The 16,715-nt window shown below is 41.2% G+C and overlaps 1 protein-coding gene across 6 annotated transcripts in view; it reads left to right on the top strand.

Moving 5' to 3' along the window:
- Positions 1–1,159: 1,159 nt before the first annotated feature.
- tprb (translocated promoter region b, nuclear basket protein) overlaps positions 1,160–16,715 on the top strand; it is a 24,224-nt gene continuing 8,668 nt past the window's right edge. For all 6 annotated transcript variants that reach the window (XM_061034184.1, XM_061034181.1, XM_061034186.1 and 3 more), the window contains exons 1-33: positions 1,160–1,328; positions 1,532–1,636; positions 1,740–1,813; positions 3,769–3,865; positions 3,975–4,078; positions 4,192–4,356; positions 4,680–4,772; positions 4,945–5,025; positions 5,360–5,447; positions 5,599–5,739; positions 5,877–5,980; positions 6,231–6,428; positions 6,905–7,012; positions 7,115–7,341; positions 8,045–8,208; positions 8,297–8,439; positions 9,232–9,380; positions 9,562–9,724; positions 9,879–10,013; positions 10,099–10,239; positions 10,450–10,618; positions 11,163–11,329; positions 11,959–12,111; positions 12,286–12,402; positions 12,505–12,708; positions 12,960–13,147; positions 13,276–13,423; positions 13,565–13,702; positions 13,876–14,007; positions 14,143–14,273; positions 14,379–14,589; positions 14,722–14,868; positions 15,079–15,277. In XM_061034184.1, coding sequence (XP_060890167.1) covers positions 1,178–1,328; positions 1,532–1,636; positions 1,740–1,813; positions 3,769–3,865; positions 3,975–4,078; positions 4,192–4,356; positions 4,680–4,772; positions 4,945–5,025; positions 5,360–5,447; positions 5,599–5,739; positions 5,877–5,980; positions 6,231–6,428; positions 6,905–7,012; positions 7,115–7,341; positions 8,045–8,208; positions 8,297–8,439; positions 9,232–9,380; positions 9,562–9,724; positions 9,879–10,013; positions 10,099–10,239; positions 10,450–10,618; positions 11,163–11,329; positions 11,959–12,111; positions 12,286–12,402; positions 12,505–12,708; positions 12,960–13,147; positions 13,276–13,423; positions 13,565–13,702; positions 13,876–14,007; positions 14,143–14,273; positions 14,379–14,589; positions 14,722–14,868; positions 15,079–15,277 — 4,735 coding nt within the window. In that variant the 5' untranslated portion in view covers positions 1,160–1,177. The remainder of the gene's footprint in view (positions 1,329–1,531; positions 1,637–1,739; positions 1,814–3,768; positions 3,866–3,974; positions 4,079–4,191; positions 4,357–4,679; positions 4,773–4,944; positions 5,026–5,359; positions 5,448–5,598; positions 5,740–5,876; positions 5,981–6,230; positions 6,429–6,904; positions 7,013–7,114; positions 7,342–8,044; positions 8,209–8,296; positions 8,440–9,231; positions 9,381–9,561; positions 9,725–9,878; positions 10,014–10,098; positions 10,240–10,449; positions 10,619–11,162; positions 11,330–11,958; positions 12,112–12,285; positions 12,403–12,504; positions 12,709–12,959; positions 13,148–13,275; positions 13,424–13,564; positions 13,703–13,875; positions 14,008–14,142; positions 14,274–14,378; positions 14,590–14,721; positions 14,869–15,078; positions 15,278–16,715) is intronic.

Raw genomic sequence — 16,715 nt, 5'->3', positions numbered from 1 at the left:
GCTATCAGTGCTGACAACTGCACTGAAGGCGATAAAGTTCAAGCACCCCTTCATTTTCATCATATATACCGTAGTTACCTTATTATAAAGACTCATGCCTTAGTGGTAAATGGACTAAATTTGTGTGTTGGATTCGTTTAGATTACATTTATTCTAAATATTGCTTGGATTGATTCATGTACACACTAACTGCAGTGGGCAATTGTGATTGAGGAAGCGATGGGGGCTTGATTGAGATAGAATACTAGATTTATCATTAAAACGCATGCACAATTGATTCCAAATAAATAAAACAAATGCATTACAATAACTATGAAACAATGACCACAAGGAATCACAATTAAGCATCCATGGATTTACTAACTTAAACTGAAGGCAAGAAGACTATAACACTGGCACAAGTGAATGACCCTAACTTACTTATTAATGCAACTTGTTCAGGCAGTCCTAGTCCTTCACCGTCCTCTGTCATCATCCTTATTATTCTCCATGTTTGGCATCGTCCTCCAGAAATTAAATTTTAAAAAATGTGAGGGTTTTTATTTTAACTAATTAGGCCTTTGTAAACTCTGTTGAGTCTGCTTAAAAGCTTGACTTGGCGCCATCTGCTGACAAACTTTGAGGAAGTGGGTTTTCATTGATAAAAAAAATACTTTAGCCTATTTAAGGGTTTTATACTTATCCTACTCCAAAAAAAAGAAGCTTTCAGGCCAGCAACTGAAAAATGGTAACCTTTTAGTTGTCTGTTTAGTTTTGCTGGCTTAATGCAGGTTGCCTATTTGCAGAACCTACATTTCTTTGACTTTTCTAACCTAAAAGAAACATTTCCTTTCACAAATTTTCCCTTTCATCTTTATTTCTATTTTAAAACATACATTTCTGGGTAGCCTAACACAAATAAATAGGCTATCTAATCATGATCAGAAAATATTATCCGTGAAGTTACACTTTTTGTATTTCTTCGGACACGCGCAACCTTTTGTGTTTGCCGTGAACACTTTATCTTCTCTCTTGTCAAACAACACTAGGCCTTTTTTATAAATTTAAATGAATCCTTACGGAACGTATCGTTTTTTGGACGCTCATGCTGAGAAACTACAACTCCCACAATGCTCGAGTGACAGTGACAAAGTCAAATCGCGTACTGCGCCTGCTCGCAGACTGTGTTGTCGCAAAAATGGCGGCACTGCTGCTGCAAGAGTTGGAAGCTTCTGAGCTATCTAAGATACCGAAAACTATTCAAAACAAACTCGAGAGGATCCTTTCAGATCAGCAGTATGAAATCGATTCTTTGAAAGCGCAGCAGGAGCAATTTCGTGTCGACAGCGGTAAGATTGAGCCACATGTTTCTGTTAGCTGACGGTGCTAAAGTGTGTTGCATTACTCCCCGTGTGTGTGTGTTAGCTTCATGAAGTCTAAGCGTTTAACTTAAAGCATGGCCCCGTTTACATGAAATGTGTCGTGTTTTCCTTGAAACCGCATTGAGAATAAGGGGATAAGATAACCTCATGTTTTTGTTTTTCTCTCGCAGAGCAACATTTCTTCGAGAAAGTGAAACAACTCGCTCAATGTCAGGAGGAGTTTTTGTCCCAGTCCCAAGAACATCTCAAACTCCAAGATGAGCTGAACAAGATCGGTAAGAGCCAAACTATTGAATAATTACATTAGCAATGACCTCTGCTTCTCTATTTAAAATGAACACTGTAGTTTCTTACTCTTCATTAATATCTCTTTAACAGGTGATGAACTCAAACATGTACGTGAGAAAAACAGGGAATATGAATCCACACAGGGGAGGTTGTCATCAGAGCAGGTAAGACAAACAATGCTGACGATCTGTCAAAGCAGAGAGATCGTAGAACCGGCTTTATGTGTTTATTTTAATCATGCTGCAGTTTATTCTCCGACACAGACAGAGGAGAAAAAACGAAACTTAAAAGTAAAGTCTGCAAAAACAACTCCACCCCGGTTTTATGCAACTGTTTTGATATTTTTTTCAAACCGACACGGCTTGAGAAACACTTCAACTTAATCTGCATAGTTTGCACAGTTAAGTTTACATCTCAGACAAAGACACAAGAAACCTTTTAACGAGCTGGAGAGACGGTCACAGTCTGCAGAGAGTCAGACAGTCAGTGATGAGAGATATAACCCCCGATGTTTAAAATGTTGCTGTTGGTGTTTTCTGCTCTCTCTCAGTTTTTAAAAGTTACTTATCAAGCTTCTCCACCTGAAGCTCACCTGTTGTGATAACTGAATTTATAGGGATTAGGCTAAACGATGTTACACGTTCAGTCTGCAGCAGGCAGGTGAGAGTGAGTAACCATGGTGACTGTCTGTCTGTCTGTCAATCAACCATGTCCCGCCCTCTGTCAGTAAAACTTACTTTGATCATGTGTCACAGAGTGAACACATTCTGTATTATGTTTGATTATATTTCAATCAGGAGACACAATTATTTATTACAATGAGATATGGAAATGTTACTTGACAGAAATAATTTTTGGCGCTTGGACTCTATGGGGTGGGCGATGTGTAGAATGACAATTCTTAGCAACGGCAGAATAGATTGCCCCCCACCCCCCACCCCCCACCATGGAGTCCAGACACTGGTGGTGGTGAAGCTGATGACTTGATGAGACCAGATGGGATGATGATTCTGCGAGATGACGGTGTTGGGGAGGTGGAGGGGCGCACAAAACATCAGCATGAAGGGACTAAGGGAGAGAAAGAATCATATTTAAAAGGGGAGCAGTACGATGATAGGTTGAAAATAAGGCGGAACACCATGCCATTGGTTAGATGAGTACCGCTGACGAGACAGCTGATTAACCAATGACAGCCCCAGAAGAATGACAGCGGAAACGAGAATGAGCGTGCGAAAAAGAACTTACGCTAGAGCTTCATATAAACAAAACTAAAGTTAGTCCGATAATGTCGTAAAAAACAACAAAGGCTGCAGAGCCGATATGAAGCTTCAGCTGTAGGAACTCTGCAGAGCTAAAATAGAACAGAAACACAAGAAAAATGCATCACTGCGTGGAAATGTTCCTGATGAACATAAAAAGAGGACACATTACTAAATCATCATTTCAAAGTGGTGCAGAAAACCTTCAAATTGTGCATAAATATCTGACCTCCAGACCTCCTACAAAGATGTTTTTCAAATAGATTAAACTTGTCAGCACAGTTTCTGTGCATTTTAAAACATTATACAGGGAAATACGTTTGGCTGAACTGGTCAGTAACTTACAAATTTGTCTAAAGATCAGTATGAAAAAATTGTGGTTTTGCCAAAAAGAAATCGTGATATGATATTTTTCCCATATCGCCCACGTCTAATGGGTGGTGCAAGTCATTTTCTCATTTAACAGCCACATCTCTGTGTACTCTATGTGAAGACTTGACCACATTTGTTTACTTGTCTTTTAGGATTATTACAAACCCCTTTCAGTGTAAACTTCAAATCACAATTTAACACACTTTTGTCAACTCAAAATGTTACCTGATGTTACATAAAACAAATATATCATCAACTTTTTGGTAAAACAGAGGCATGATTTTAGGACATAGTTTTTCAAGCGGTATAGTTTGTTATTATTATTATAATGCCAATTGATAAATATGTAGAGTATGCTATTTTGGGGTATGTCTAAAACACATTCAACTCTGAATTGAAGAATGGAGCATTGTTCTGATGTAATCATTAAAAAATTGTAACCAATACCATCAAGCATCATGGTTAACATAATTTTACAATCGTTTTAGACTGTGCTGTCAAAGGCAAAAGAAGATCTGGAGGCAGAAAAGCGAGAGCTTCTTCGAACGCTGGAAAGAAGGTCCTTGGAAGTGGAGCATTTAAACGGTATGGGGAAGAAGAAAAAATAGTGTGGCGAAATTTGTCAAAAACATCACATTTTAATTTGCAACTTCACTCTAACTTTTCACTTGTTTAAATCATGTGGTGTTTCCAGATGACTTCAGGCAACTCAATGACAAGATGGTGGAAGTTAACGCCTCCAAGATGGCCCTACAGATGAAGTTAGATGAACTTGAAGCAGCTGAAGTCAACATCAAGGTGAGTTATATTGAAATGTATTCTATTCAATAATAACAGATGATAAGCAGCTGTTACCTTCTGCTTAACATATGAACAAATGGTTGAAAAGTTGTGGTGGCTTTCTGTTACAGTACAAAGAGAAGCGTATGGAACAAGAGAAGGAGCTGCTGCATGGACAGACGTCTTGGCTGAACGAGGAACTGAAGGCTAAGAGTGAGGAGCTGCTGTCCCAGTCCCGACAGAAGGGAAACCAGATCCTGGAACTGAAGTGCACCCTGGAGGACAAGGCAGATGAGGTATGTCTCTTTATGTTTAAACATAAAAGTGTTTATAGAGCTTAGAAACAATGATTACAATGGCAAGTCAACATTTTGTAAGATAACATGACATATGTTGAGCTTTAACAAATCATAGACTAGTTTTTATTGCACCGTCATAGATGCATGCATTGTGGATAGTTTGAGGTTAAGTCAGTGACTGTTAAATGCCCTGCTCATAACTTGGCTGTCAGAAGTTACTCTATGTATTGAATGAATTTGAACACTTTGTTCAGTTATGAAGGACTGTTATCATTTCCTGTGGTTAATTACTTGATATGTTTGTTGCCTTTGACTTTCAGTTAAGCAGACTCCAAGATCAAGTGTGCAGTTTGAAAACATCAAGTGAACATCTTCAGAAACAAAATGAAGACATAATCAGCAAACTCAAAGAAGTAAGTTTCTGGCACTTCTTGAAGTGTCTCTAAAGTATTTACCATGTCATCTTTTACACACTAACATCAGTATGTTGAACAATATGCTCTGCAGTAGATACAGTATATCAGTAATGTAGCACAGTGTGAAGTTAAGTGGTGATGTGTATGACTGGATTGTTCCTGATTTTAGGCCAAAGAACAACAAGCGACCATGGAGGAAAAGTTCAGAAATGAGCTCAATGCCAACATCAAGCTTTCTAATCTGTACAAGGTATGTAAAGTTATTAAGTGTTTACTCCAAGGGACTTATTAGGCCCAGAGGAGCATCTCTGTTTGTTTGTTTTCTGGAAAAAAGCTGATTGTAGAATGATGAAATGATAAACTTAAATCATCTGACCGCCCAGTGAATTTTGGTGAAGATGTATTTGCAGAGTTCCAGTAGTGATACAAATTTCTTAATTTCCAAACACATCGCTGAATATTATTATATTATATTGTATTATATCTAGAATTCTATTCATCATGACTGAGAAGATTATTGTATGTTACTGTAGAGTTTTGTCGCCTTTATTTGTCAGAACTAACCCATGTTTTTTCGGCGGCAGGGAGCAGCAGCAGATTCTGAGGCAAAAAGTGAAGAGCTGAGTCGGGCAGTGGAGGAGCTGCATAAGCTCCTGAAGGAGGCAGGAGAAGGTACAGTTTGACCAAAAGTCCTTTTCCACTGGGCCACTGGAGTTGATGTTCAAACTTCTTCTTTTTTTAGCTTAGTGCTCTGACTGCTCGTTTAGTTTCTGGTTATTGGTATTTCTTAAGAGTTTCTCCGTTTCCTTCTTTCACATTACAGCCAACAAAGCCCTCGAAGAGAAGCTGCAAGAGATGAATGGTGCCACCGATAAAAGTGTAGCTGAACTGAAGGAGAGGATCCAGGCTCTTGAGAAAGAGCTGGACAATGCCAATGAGCTGCTGTCAAGTTCTAAACTCAGAGGTCGGTTGGGTCAATTCTGCAACTTTGTAATGTTCTGTATTCATTATGGACGTGTAAAAGTAAATCCAAAGAGCCATCATTAGAACCTGTAAATGAACAAATCTGTCATGTGATCTCTTCTTTTTGTGAATGTCCAGGCCCTGTGAGTACAGCGTCTCTGCTCACAGACGAGCAAATGACAACAATGTCTCCTACCGCAGCTGCTGTATCCAAGATAAAGCCCGGCATGAAGCTCACAGAGGTAAATGCAATTATCAAAACCCTCCGGCAGAAGGGAAATGTGAATGGAAATGAGTTTGATATTGTTGATCTTGAGTTGGATAAATAGTTGCAGTTTTTTAAAAGCTAATTATGCTTAATTTAGTTTGAACTTGGACGGCTGGGTTTGGATTGCACCATTAAGGGATTTCACTAATGAACTAACAGACAGGTGAATTGTCTTCACTGCTCATGTTTCTGATGTTGATACAAGATGTCGTATATATTTTCAGCTGTACACAGCATACCTGGAGAGCCAGGAGCAGCTGCAGTTAGAGCGATTGGAGAACAAGCGGGTCAACAAATACCTGGATGACATTGTGCAGGAAGTGGAAGCAAAGGCCCCTATCCTCAAACGGCAAAGGGACGAACATGAGCGCATGCAGAAGTCAGTGGCCAGTCTTTCTGCCAAGCTGGAGCAGGCTGTAAAGGTCGGTACTAAACACGAGTTTTATGACTGTTCAGTGAAGCCGTCAGACTGCATCGATGCATTTCTCCCTTTGATGATCTGTTTGTGTTGTGTTGGACAATATTCATGTAACAGTACATTTTATATTTTTATGTATTTCTCAATAGTAAAATAAATCATATTTTTAATACTTTCCTATTTTGAATCTGGCACAGAAAAGAATACATATTGCATGGCAATTTACCTTTTGCACTCGAAATGAATTAGGAACTATTGGGGTACAGATGGCCTAGCGGTCAGGTGGCGACCCATGTAGTTCTTGAAGCCGACAGCTCTGGTTCAAGTCCGACCCGTGGCTCATTTCCCTCATGTCATTCCTCTCTCTCTCCCTGTTTCATACTCTATCAACTGTCCTATTAAATAAAGACATAAAAGCCCAAAAATAAATGATTTAACAAAAAAAAATTAATAATTACGGAATTTTTTTGTTTCCTTCAGGAGGTGCACCGTCTGCAGAAGAATACTGATGAAGCTAACAAGCGCTCGTCTGTTCTGGAAAGAGACAACCAGAGATGTGAACTTCAGCTAGCAGACATGGCACAGCAGGTGAGCTCTCACTCTTTTCCTCGAGTTTAAAGATAAATCTGGATGTAATCTGATTTCTCAAAAATTCATATCTTCATTACCGTCCTTTTCTGTTCCCTCCAGGTGCGTGTGCTGCTGATTGAGCTGGAAGAGGCTCGTGGAAACCATGTTATTCATGAAGAGGAGGTGAACTCAGCTGACGTCAGCAGCACATCAGAGGTGATCAGCCAACACTTGGTGACTTTCCGCAGTGTGGAGGAGCTTCAGAAGCAGAATCAGCGTCTTTTGGTGGCCCTCAGGGAGCTCAGTGACGCTCAGGAGAAAGAGGAGTTTGAATTAACTGGCAATAAGTGAGTCAGAAGGTTTTTTTTTATTATTATTATTACTATCAATAACCAAACATAACTGTATGCTTACTGGCCTTTTTGGAATGTTACGGTTTCCAAATTCGGTAAACAAAAATGTATGGAAAGGCAATGCTAAAGAAGAACCAACATGAAGTCATCAAAAAAAAAGCTTCTTCACCTGCATGTTATACTTCTGAATTCAATGTGTCATAAGAAGGGATGCAATGCTGCATTTGTTGAATGCAAATATCAGCCGTTGACAGACATCTGCCCTTAGGCAAATAATGTGACATGCACCAATATCAGTTAGCGGATGACGTGTATCTGTTAAGATGCATCAATTTATGCTAGGTAGCTAGCATAGTTAACTAAAGCCAGAAGAAGTCACCTGTTGGACAAACTCTGATTTGTTTTTCTGGACAAATGAGAAATGTAGAAGTCCTACACCATCTCTGTTAAATTGATATGCAGTAAGTAAGGCATGTTCCAGGGACATTTAAAACAATTTAAATACACCTTATCTGCTAGGTTATTTGGAAAGAAAGACGCAAAGAATTACAATGGAATAATGAAAAATATTGATAGCGAAATTGTTCTTTTAAACGTTGTAATCTGTGTCTGCCGTGATTTTCACAATCTATTTATCTAGGTATCAGTAAAGATATCTCACTGTCAGTTAGGCTAAGATAGTTTACTTTTTTTCCAGACGTGGTGAACTGGAGCAAAGTTTTGGGAAAGCCCAGGCGGAGCTGGATTCCCTGAAGGAGCAAAGAAGCAAACAGGTCCAGATGACAGAGGCCATCGTGAAGCAGAGGGACATGTATCGTGTGATGCTGGCTCGGGCAACCGGAGTCAGCTTCCCTCAGCAAGGTAACAAAGGAGAAATAAAGGCCTCTGCTGTTGAGGCACCTTCTGATGATCTTTCCCAATACGCATTATTGTTCTTCTTTTTCTTAAGGTACACCACCGGAGGAGTTCATTATGACTTCCACCCCCCGTCGCTCACCTGCAGCCATTCCCACCGCAGGAACTCCCACTGAACTTGTGTCCATGGCAACAGAGTCTACAGAAGCATTGGAAGCCAAGGCAGCTTTGCGACAGGTGAGTGCCACAGTGGCTTAACAAATGTTACACTTTGATACATTCACAATTGTTAGTGATTGTTACTGCATTTAACTGTTAAAATCCCATAGCAATGACATGAGATATACTTGTAAGGTGCACAGAACTAATAAGTACGGCTTATTTAATTTCCATGTTTACCACTAGATGGCAGTGTGCATATTTTGCGACATTACATTCTACTTTGAACCAAAAAGATTGTTTCCCCTTTTTGCTGATGATGCTTGGAGTAGATTGAAGTATAAGTGAAACTGTGACAGGCAGGCTAACAGAAGAAACTTAACTAAGAATGATTTGAGGTTTCTTCTGTCCCACTGATTAATGTTGGGCAAAACTGTCATAAATTGAATAGAGGATGAATAGAATGAGTAGAGATCTGTGTAATGTGTGTCCATTCTGCAAAATGAAAATTGGATTTCTTGGAGACCAGTGGTTCTCAACTGGTCCAGCCGAAGTACCCGCCCCCAACTCCTTGATGAAAATTCACAACCCAAATTTTCAGATATTTCAACTGATCAGATTTATTTAATGAAAAGTTGTGCGATCTGGACATCAGGCCGTGCAAACTATGTGATGGAACAAAGACACAAAACAAAACGAACATGTTTAAAAATCGCTTTGTAGACTTTTGGACACATTTGTTTTCCAGCCACACTTTTGAGACCCACTGAAAACGACTCCTGAACCACTTTTGGGTCCGGACCCACCAGTGGAGAACCACTGTCTTAGACAACAATTACTATCTACTAAAGTGTCTGGTTGCATCTGCAGTTACAGGAGGTGTTCTCCACTTATAAGAAGGAGCGCATGGACAGTGACAAAAAACTGACAGAGACGAATGAAAAGCTCCAGGAGCAGCTCTCCGGTCTCCACTCCCAGAATGCTAAGGTAGCCACCCAGCTGGATTTTGCCTCCAAGAGGTAAGTTTGAAAAGTGACCAGTAACAGAATTAAGGAAAGTGTGAAGTGTTTTGATGATATAACATTTCTCTAATGTAAAAGCTGTAATGTTATAATCTTATGGGTTAACTGCATACTTCATTTCTTAAATCCGAGGATTGCATGCACACTGCTAAAAATAAATCTGTGTCAATATTGTCAGGTATGAGATGCTGCAAGACAACGTTGAGGGCTACAGGAAAGAGATTGCTTCTCTCAGGGAAAAGGAACAAAAGACGGCCGCTGCCTCACAGATGCACGAGCAGACTATCAACACTATGAAAGAAGATCTAAAAGCTGCCAAAGAGAGACTCTCCATGGCCGAGGTTAGTTTCATTCCTGGAAACATTTTTCTTGATAGTAATATTTGTGCCAGAGTTTGGTTTCTTTGAATTTCTCTGAAACTCATTGCTGATGGGAATGGCAGTAGTGCTTCATTTGAATCTGTCTAGACAAGACTGATCTCCTTCTGTCTCTTAGGGCCGAGCTGAGAACCTTCGTAAGGAGAGAGACATGCTGAAGCTGGTGGAGTCGAGGCTGAACCAGGAGAAAGAGTCAATCTTGAGCCAACAACAAACCCAGAACCTGCTGCTGACCAACCTCCAGACCATTCAGGTAACCTATAAGAGAAACAGTATACACTTATTGTCTCACACAGGCACAATCAAGCCTCAAGATATAACCTGTTGTGTTCCCCTAGGCTACCCTTGAGCGGTCAGAGACTGATACACGTCAGCGTCTAAACGACCAGTTGGAGAAGCAGGAACGAGAGATCTCGCAGCTGCAGAAGCGGCTGGAGCACGAGGTGGAACAGCGCCACCTGCTCAGCAGAAACCAGGAGGTAAGAGTGAAATTGACTGGTTGTCACTTTTTCTTTTTGTGTACAAGAACCACTTAATGTCCTTTTTCGTGTGAAACACAACACCTTTACAAAATAAAGAAGAGCATTAAGCTTTGACTTGCACCTCAACTGATGAAACAAGTCGTCTGAAATATCAGGGGATTTAATTGTCTGCTCGCTGTACTTCTGTCTGTAACTTGCCATGTACAGATTCAGTTAATGGAGACCAAAAGGCAGCTGGAGACACAGGCGGCTCTACACCATAAGACCAAGGAGCTGCTGAATGGTGCCGAGGTGGAGCTCAAAAACCTGAGGCTGCAGCAAGGAAGTGGGGAATCACGTCACATCATGAGCTCGCCATCCACACCCATTATCAGAGGTTTGCACTAAACACACACACACACACACACACACACACACACACACAGATCTACAGGTAGATGTTCAAAACAAAACAGGCTGATGAATCCATTCTTTTGCATACCCAAATATGTATTGTTTTCAGTGGTTCACATGAAATGTTATGGCTATAGATTTAAAATACAGTTCTTGAGAAATGTCTCGGATTGTGACATTTTTCACTTATCACTTACATGCTAGTTTTCTTTTTAGAGAGGAGACAATATTACGAAATTGTTCCAATAATAACGCTTTGTCCATTTAACGACCCAGTTTAGTACTTGACCTACTTTTTAAAAAAAAGTGCTTAGTGTTAGTCTGACTGACTTAGTTATACAGTTTCTATTTGTCAGGCTCTAGTAAAAGAGCTTTTTGAAATGCTGAAGCCACACTCTTTGAAATGCTTGTGGTTTTAAAACAGACTCCTAACAGTTTAACAGTATTTTCATTAGTCTACAATCCCTCCTGTCATTGTATTTTGTCAAACTGCATCACTCACTCCTTGCACTGAATTCTGCTTCCAGGCCTGCAGGGTTCAGATCAAGACAGAGAGGATCTACAGGGCCGTCTGCGGCTGGCTGAAACCCGGGCAGAGGAGCTTTCAGAGAGCCTCAGATCAGTCACCTCCAGCATGGAGCAGTATCGAGCCATGGCTCAGAGCCTGGAAGAGACCCTGGACAAAGAGAAACAGGTGCAAAATGCAAACACGCTGCTTGTCAGTGTTCAACATCAAAACTATAAGGCTTTAAGACAAAAAGTGTGAGAATGCTAGAAACAAAAACTTTGACTATCAGAAATACTTTATTAATCCCAGAGGGATGCAATGTGTTCAAATGTTGACAACCTTAAATAAATTGTCACAACTTTTTATTTTCTCTTTCATTTTCCCATCTACCTATATGGCCAGGAGTCAATTATCCCACTCCAAGTTATGACACAGAGTTTTGGATTATACATGCTATATCCATGTATTACATGGCTTTTTGTTTAAAATAGTTTTTCTACCACATAAATTGCAAAAGGTAGAATAGGTAGAATCGGAATTTTCAAACATATAAAAACACATTTTAAAAAATATATATTTTTTAAACCAGCCAAAATGTTTCATCTTTGTCTGATCAGCTTTGATCTTCAGTTAAAAACACTAAAAATAAGAGTTTCGTAAGAAGGCCTTAAAATCAAGTATGAGAATTTGTTTAAAGCAGTTAGTTCTTGAAGTCTAATTTTTAAAAATCCATTTGGATGATATTGCATGTTGGAAAACTTAAATGAATGTAATTGTGTTAAAAAAAATTGTGTTGAAAATTCCCTAATGACCAGGTAACAGAGCAGGCACGCTCAACGATTGAAGCTCGTATGAAGGAGGCAGAGAAGCAGCACCGCAGCCTGGAGGAGAAGCTTGCAGAGGCAGAGAAACAGAAACAAGACTTAGGGGAGCAGAAGAAGAGAGCCCTTGCCTCCATGGAGGAACAGGTATGTTAAATCCCTCATAATGAAGATATAAACGCAAGTCGCAAGTCAAATGTAGATTTCCTACAAACAAGTAGCAGTTCATAATGTATTTCTCCTCCCCATATCTGAACAATATCTGAACATTGATGCAGTTTTCAGGAAATTGGTAGATTTAGTTTTTATTGTCTCTGTTAGATGAACAATCTAAGGAGAAGCCTCAGCAGTGCCAAGGCAGATCACCAGGCGGCGCTACAGAGACTTGTAGTCGCTGAGGCTCAGCAGCAGCAAGCTCTAAAAGACAGTGAAGAGCAGGTAAGCAGTTTGTGTTTATTTAGATGTGGAAGTATGTCTTTGATTCCCCCCGTTTACTTTAACATGCCAAGCTAATTCCACATCTTCTTTCCTATAACCCAGGCTAAACTGGCAGCTGAAGCACAAGACAAGTACGAGCGGGAGATGATGATGCATGCCGCAGACGTGGAAGCCCTGCAGGCCGCTAAAGCTCAGGCCCAGCAGGCTGTCGAACTCAGACATCAGCTGGAAGAGAGAGCACAGAGGACCAGTGCCGGACTCCTGGAGGCGAGAGTGTCCTGGGAAGAACAGGAGAAGATCCTCAAGGTTGGTTATGGAGAGACTTTTAGAGTTTAGTAGGTGATGACCTACTATGAAGTCTTGCCTTGTCACAATAAAAAGTAAATACTGAAAGTCTTACAGATGTTTATGTTAGGGGCATTTGAGTTAATCATGGTGTGATGTTTAATGGTTAGTTTGTTTTTCAACTATGTCAACGTTGTTGATGTTTTTTTTTTATTTTTTATAGAAACTAGCAATCACACAGTTCAACCTCATTTTCTTTGCACATATTCTAGGAGGAGATGTCCAAGATCGGGAACAGGAATGAGGAGTTGCAGAGGCAGAACACCCTCCTACATGAACAGATCCAGACAATGAGCAGCAAGATGGCTGACAATTTACAACGTGCAGTTAATGAGAGTCCGATGAATATCTCCCTGTCTGAAGAGGGCAAATCCCAGGACCAAGTCCTTGAGATTCTCAGGTAGTGCTGTTTACCTGCAAATAAATGTTAATACATAAAATAGAAAAAACACCTAGGACCATTTTGAAGGTTGAATGTCTTTATTTACACTAGTGTGCTGGTTTAAACAATTACCCTGTTGGTTGCAGTTTTGTGCGGCGGGAGAAGGAAATTGCAGAGTCTCGCTTTGAAGTTGCCCAAGGGGAGAGTTTGCGTTACCGTCTGAGGGTGGAGCACCTGGAGCGAGAGCTGAAGGAGTTACAGGACAGCTTGAGCGCAGCAAAGGAGAGGATGCAGGTAGGTTTTTATACTCACTACAAGAACTGTTTTTCTCTCTGGGTTGTTGTGTGTGTTTATGTTTTTTTAACTTTGCTCTAAGAAGGTCATGGACTTTTGACTTAATTAAAAGCAATAAAAACAACTAATTATGTTTCGCAGGTGACAGCAAAGACCTTGGCTCAGCATGATGAGCTGATGAAAAAGACAGAAACCATGAGCATCTTGCTGGAGACCAACAAGATGCTGAGAGAGGAAAAGGATAAGTTGGAGCGAGAACTGCAGCAAACACAGGCTAAGGTATCAGTCGAATAGTGAAGAGAAATGTTCTGTTTGTGATTCATTTGATTCACACTTCAATTACATGGTGTACCCTTATTATTCAAATCAACTTACAAGGGTTAACTACAGGTTTTTATAACCCCCCTCAGTGAACCTCCAAATCCAAATGGCTCATTCTCTGTGTGTTTTAGGTACAAAAGTTGGAGTCTGACAGCGTACCACTACAGCAGGCCAACTCAGAGCTGAGCGAGAAGAGCGGCGTACTGCAGGCTGAGAAGAAGATACTGGAAGATGAAATCAAGCGCTGGAAAGCTCGGGCCCAGGTCTGTAGGAAGACCACAGTCATGGCAAATAGGAAGCTTGTTTTGTACCTGTATTATTAGCTTTTATTTAGTAAAGAATAATTGTTCTATTGCTTTGTATTACAACTTAAATACAACTTGATTTTTATCTTTCAGCATTTGGTGAGCCAGCAAAAAGATTCAGATCCAGAAGAGTACAAGCGGTTGCACTCTGAGAAGGAGGCACATCTCAAACGCGTTCAGCAGCTCACTGAGGAGAATGCAAGGCTTAAAGCAGAGGCTAACAGGTGAGGAATTAATCATCGCTATTATTTGTATGCAGAATCTGTTAATGAGTGTTTTGGTGTGGGAAACTTTTTACTATTAACTTACTTCATCTCTTCTCTCTTTAGATCCAATAACCTGACCACTTCCCTTCAAAATCAGCTACAGAACCTGCGTGACAACATGAGTAAGATAACAGAAGACAGGAATAGTCTGAAGAATGACGTTGAGTCAAAGAACCAGGATATTGCGGAGAAAATGCGAACTATCACCCAGGTCAAGAAGATCGGGCGCCGCTACAAAGCTCAGTACGATGAACTCAAAGTGGAACACGACAAGGTGAGTCTTTAATCCCAAGCTTGGGAAAAAAAGAGTGCATAGTTGTGTATGTTTAGTTCTCTGAAGACACCCTTAATGAGCAGTTCAGTCATAATACATCTTTTAACTTTATGTTTGTTTGTTTGTTTCTAGCTGGTAGCTGAGGCTGCAGCAGGTCCGTCCCAAGAAGAGGAAGCTCGTCAAGCTTCAGTTCAGGAGCTGCAGAGCCTCAAAAATTCTCTGAGCCAGGCTGAAGCAAAAACCAAAGAGATGGAAGGACAGCTGGAGAACATCAACAAGGTAAGACATCACAAGTCTCCATGTGTTCCTGTCGAAATCTTTGACTGAATTCCCCACTTAGAATTTTAACAGTTGTTCCTCTATGCCATCTATCAGGAGGCAGATATTCCTTATAACCAGAACAGAACACACTGACAGTGCTCTAGCAAATAAGCTTGTGTTTTCTTCATACACACATTTATTCTCATTATTTCTTGTGGTATATGACAGGTGGTCACAGAGCGGGAGACTGAAGCACGTAATGCCCAAGAACAATCCTCAAGGCTGCAGACAGAGTTGACCCGGCTGAAGCAGGAGCTGCAGGACAAAGCTTCTCAGGAGGTCACACTGAGACAGCAGATTACTGAGAAGGAAGAGAAGACCAAGAAGGCATTTGTTTCTGCTAAGCAGAAGCTCAGTCAGCTCATGAGTAAGAAGCTATTCTCAAATATTACACCAAATTGACCTACTATTAATGCTTGTTTCCCAAAGTCCTCTACCCTCCATCACTTCCTCCTTACATCTCTTTCCCCTCCATCACTTCCTCCTCCTTACATCTTTTTCCCCTCCATCACTTCCTCCTTACATCTCTTTCCCCTCCATCACTTCCTCCTCCTTACATCTTTTCCCCTCCATCACTTCCTCCTTACATCTCTTTCCCCTCCATCACTTCCTCCTCCTTACATCTCTTTCCCCTCCATCACTTCCTCCTCCTTACATCTTTCCCCTCCATCACTTCCTCCTTACATCTATTTCCCCTCCACCACTTCCTCCTTACATCTTTCCCCTCCATCACTTCCTCCTTACATCTATTTCCCCTCCACCACTTCCTCCTTACATCTGTTTCCCCTCCATCACTTCCTCCTCCTTACATGTTTCCCCTCCATCACTTCCTCCTTACATCTTTTCCCCTCCATCACTTCCTCCTTACATCTCTTTCCCCTCCACCACTTCCTCCTTACATCTCTTTCCCCTCCATCACTTCCTCCTCCTTACATGTTTCCCCTCCATCACTTCCTCCTTACATCTATTTCCCCTCCACCACTTCCTCCTTACATCTATTTCCCCTCCATCACTTCCTCCTTACATCTATTTCCCCTCCACCACTTCCTCCTTACATCTCTTTCCCCTCCACCACTTCCTCCTTACATATCTTTCCCCTCCATCACTTCCTCCTCCTTACATCTCTTTCCCCTCCATCACTTCCTCCTCCTTACATCTTTCCCCTCCACCACTTCCTCCTTACATCTATTTCCCCTCCATCACTTCCTCCTCCTTACATCTCTTTCCCGTCATCACTTCCTCCTTACATCTCTTTCCCCTCATCACTTCCTCCTTACATCTCTTTCCCCTCCATCACTTCCTCCTTACATCTCTTTCCCCTCCACCACTTCCTCCTTTCATCTCTTTCCCCTCCACCACTTCCTCCTTGCATCTCTTTCCCCTCCATCACTTCCTCCTCCTTACATCTCTTTCCCCTCCATCACTTCCTCCTCCTTACATCGCTTTCCCCTCCATCACTTCCTCCTCTTTACATCTTTCCCCTCCATCACTTCCTCCTTACATCTATTTCCCCTCCATCACTTCCTCCTTACATCTGTTGCCCCTCCACCACTTCCTCCTTACATCTCTTTCCCCTCCACCACTTCCTCCTTACATATCTTTCCCCTCCATCACTTCCTCCTCCTTACATCTCTTTCCCCTCCATCACTTCCTCCTCCTTACATCTTTCCCCTCCACCACTTCCTCCTTACATCTATTTCCCCTCCATCACTTCCTCCTCCTTAGATCTCTTTCCCCTCATCACTTCCTCCTTACATCTCTTTCCCCTCCATCACTTCCTCCTTACATCTCTTTCCCCTCCATCA

Source organism: Labrus mixtus, chromosome 3, assembly GCF_963584025.1.
Source record: "Labrus mixtus chromosome 3, fLabMix1.1, whole genome shotgun sequence".
NCBI classification, from domain to species: Eukaryota; Metazoa; Chordata; class Actinopteri; order Labriformes; family Labridae; genus Labrus; species Labrus mixtus.
Note: the sequence above shows the minus strand (reverse complement) of the source record. Positions and strands in the feature narration are given on the sequence as shown.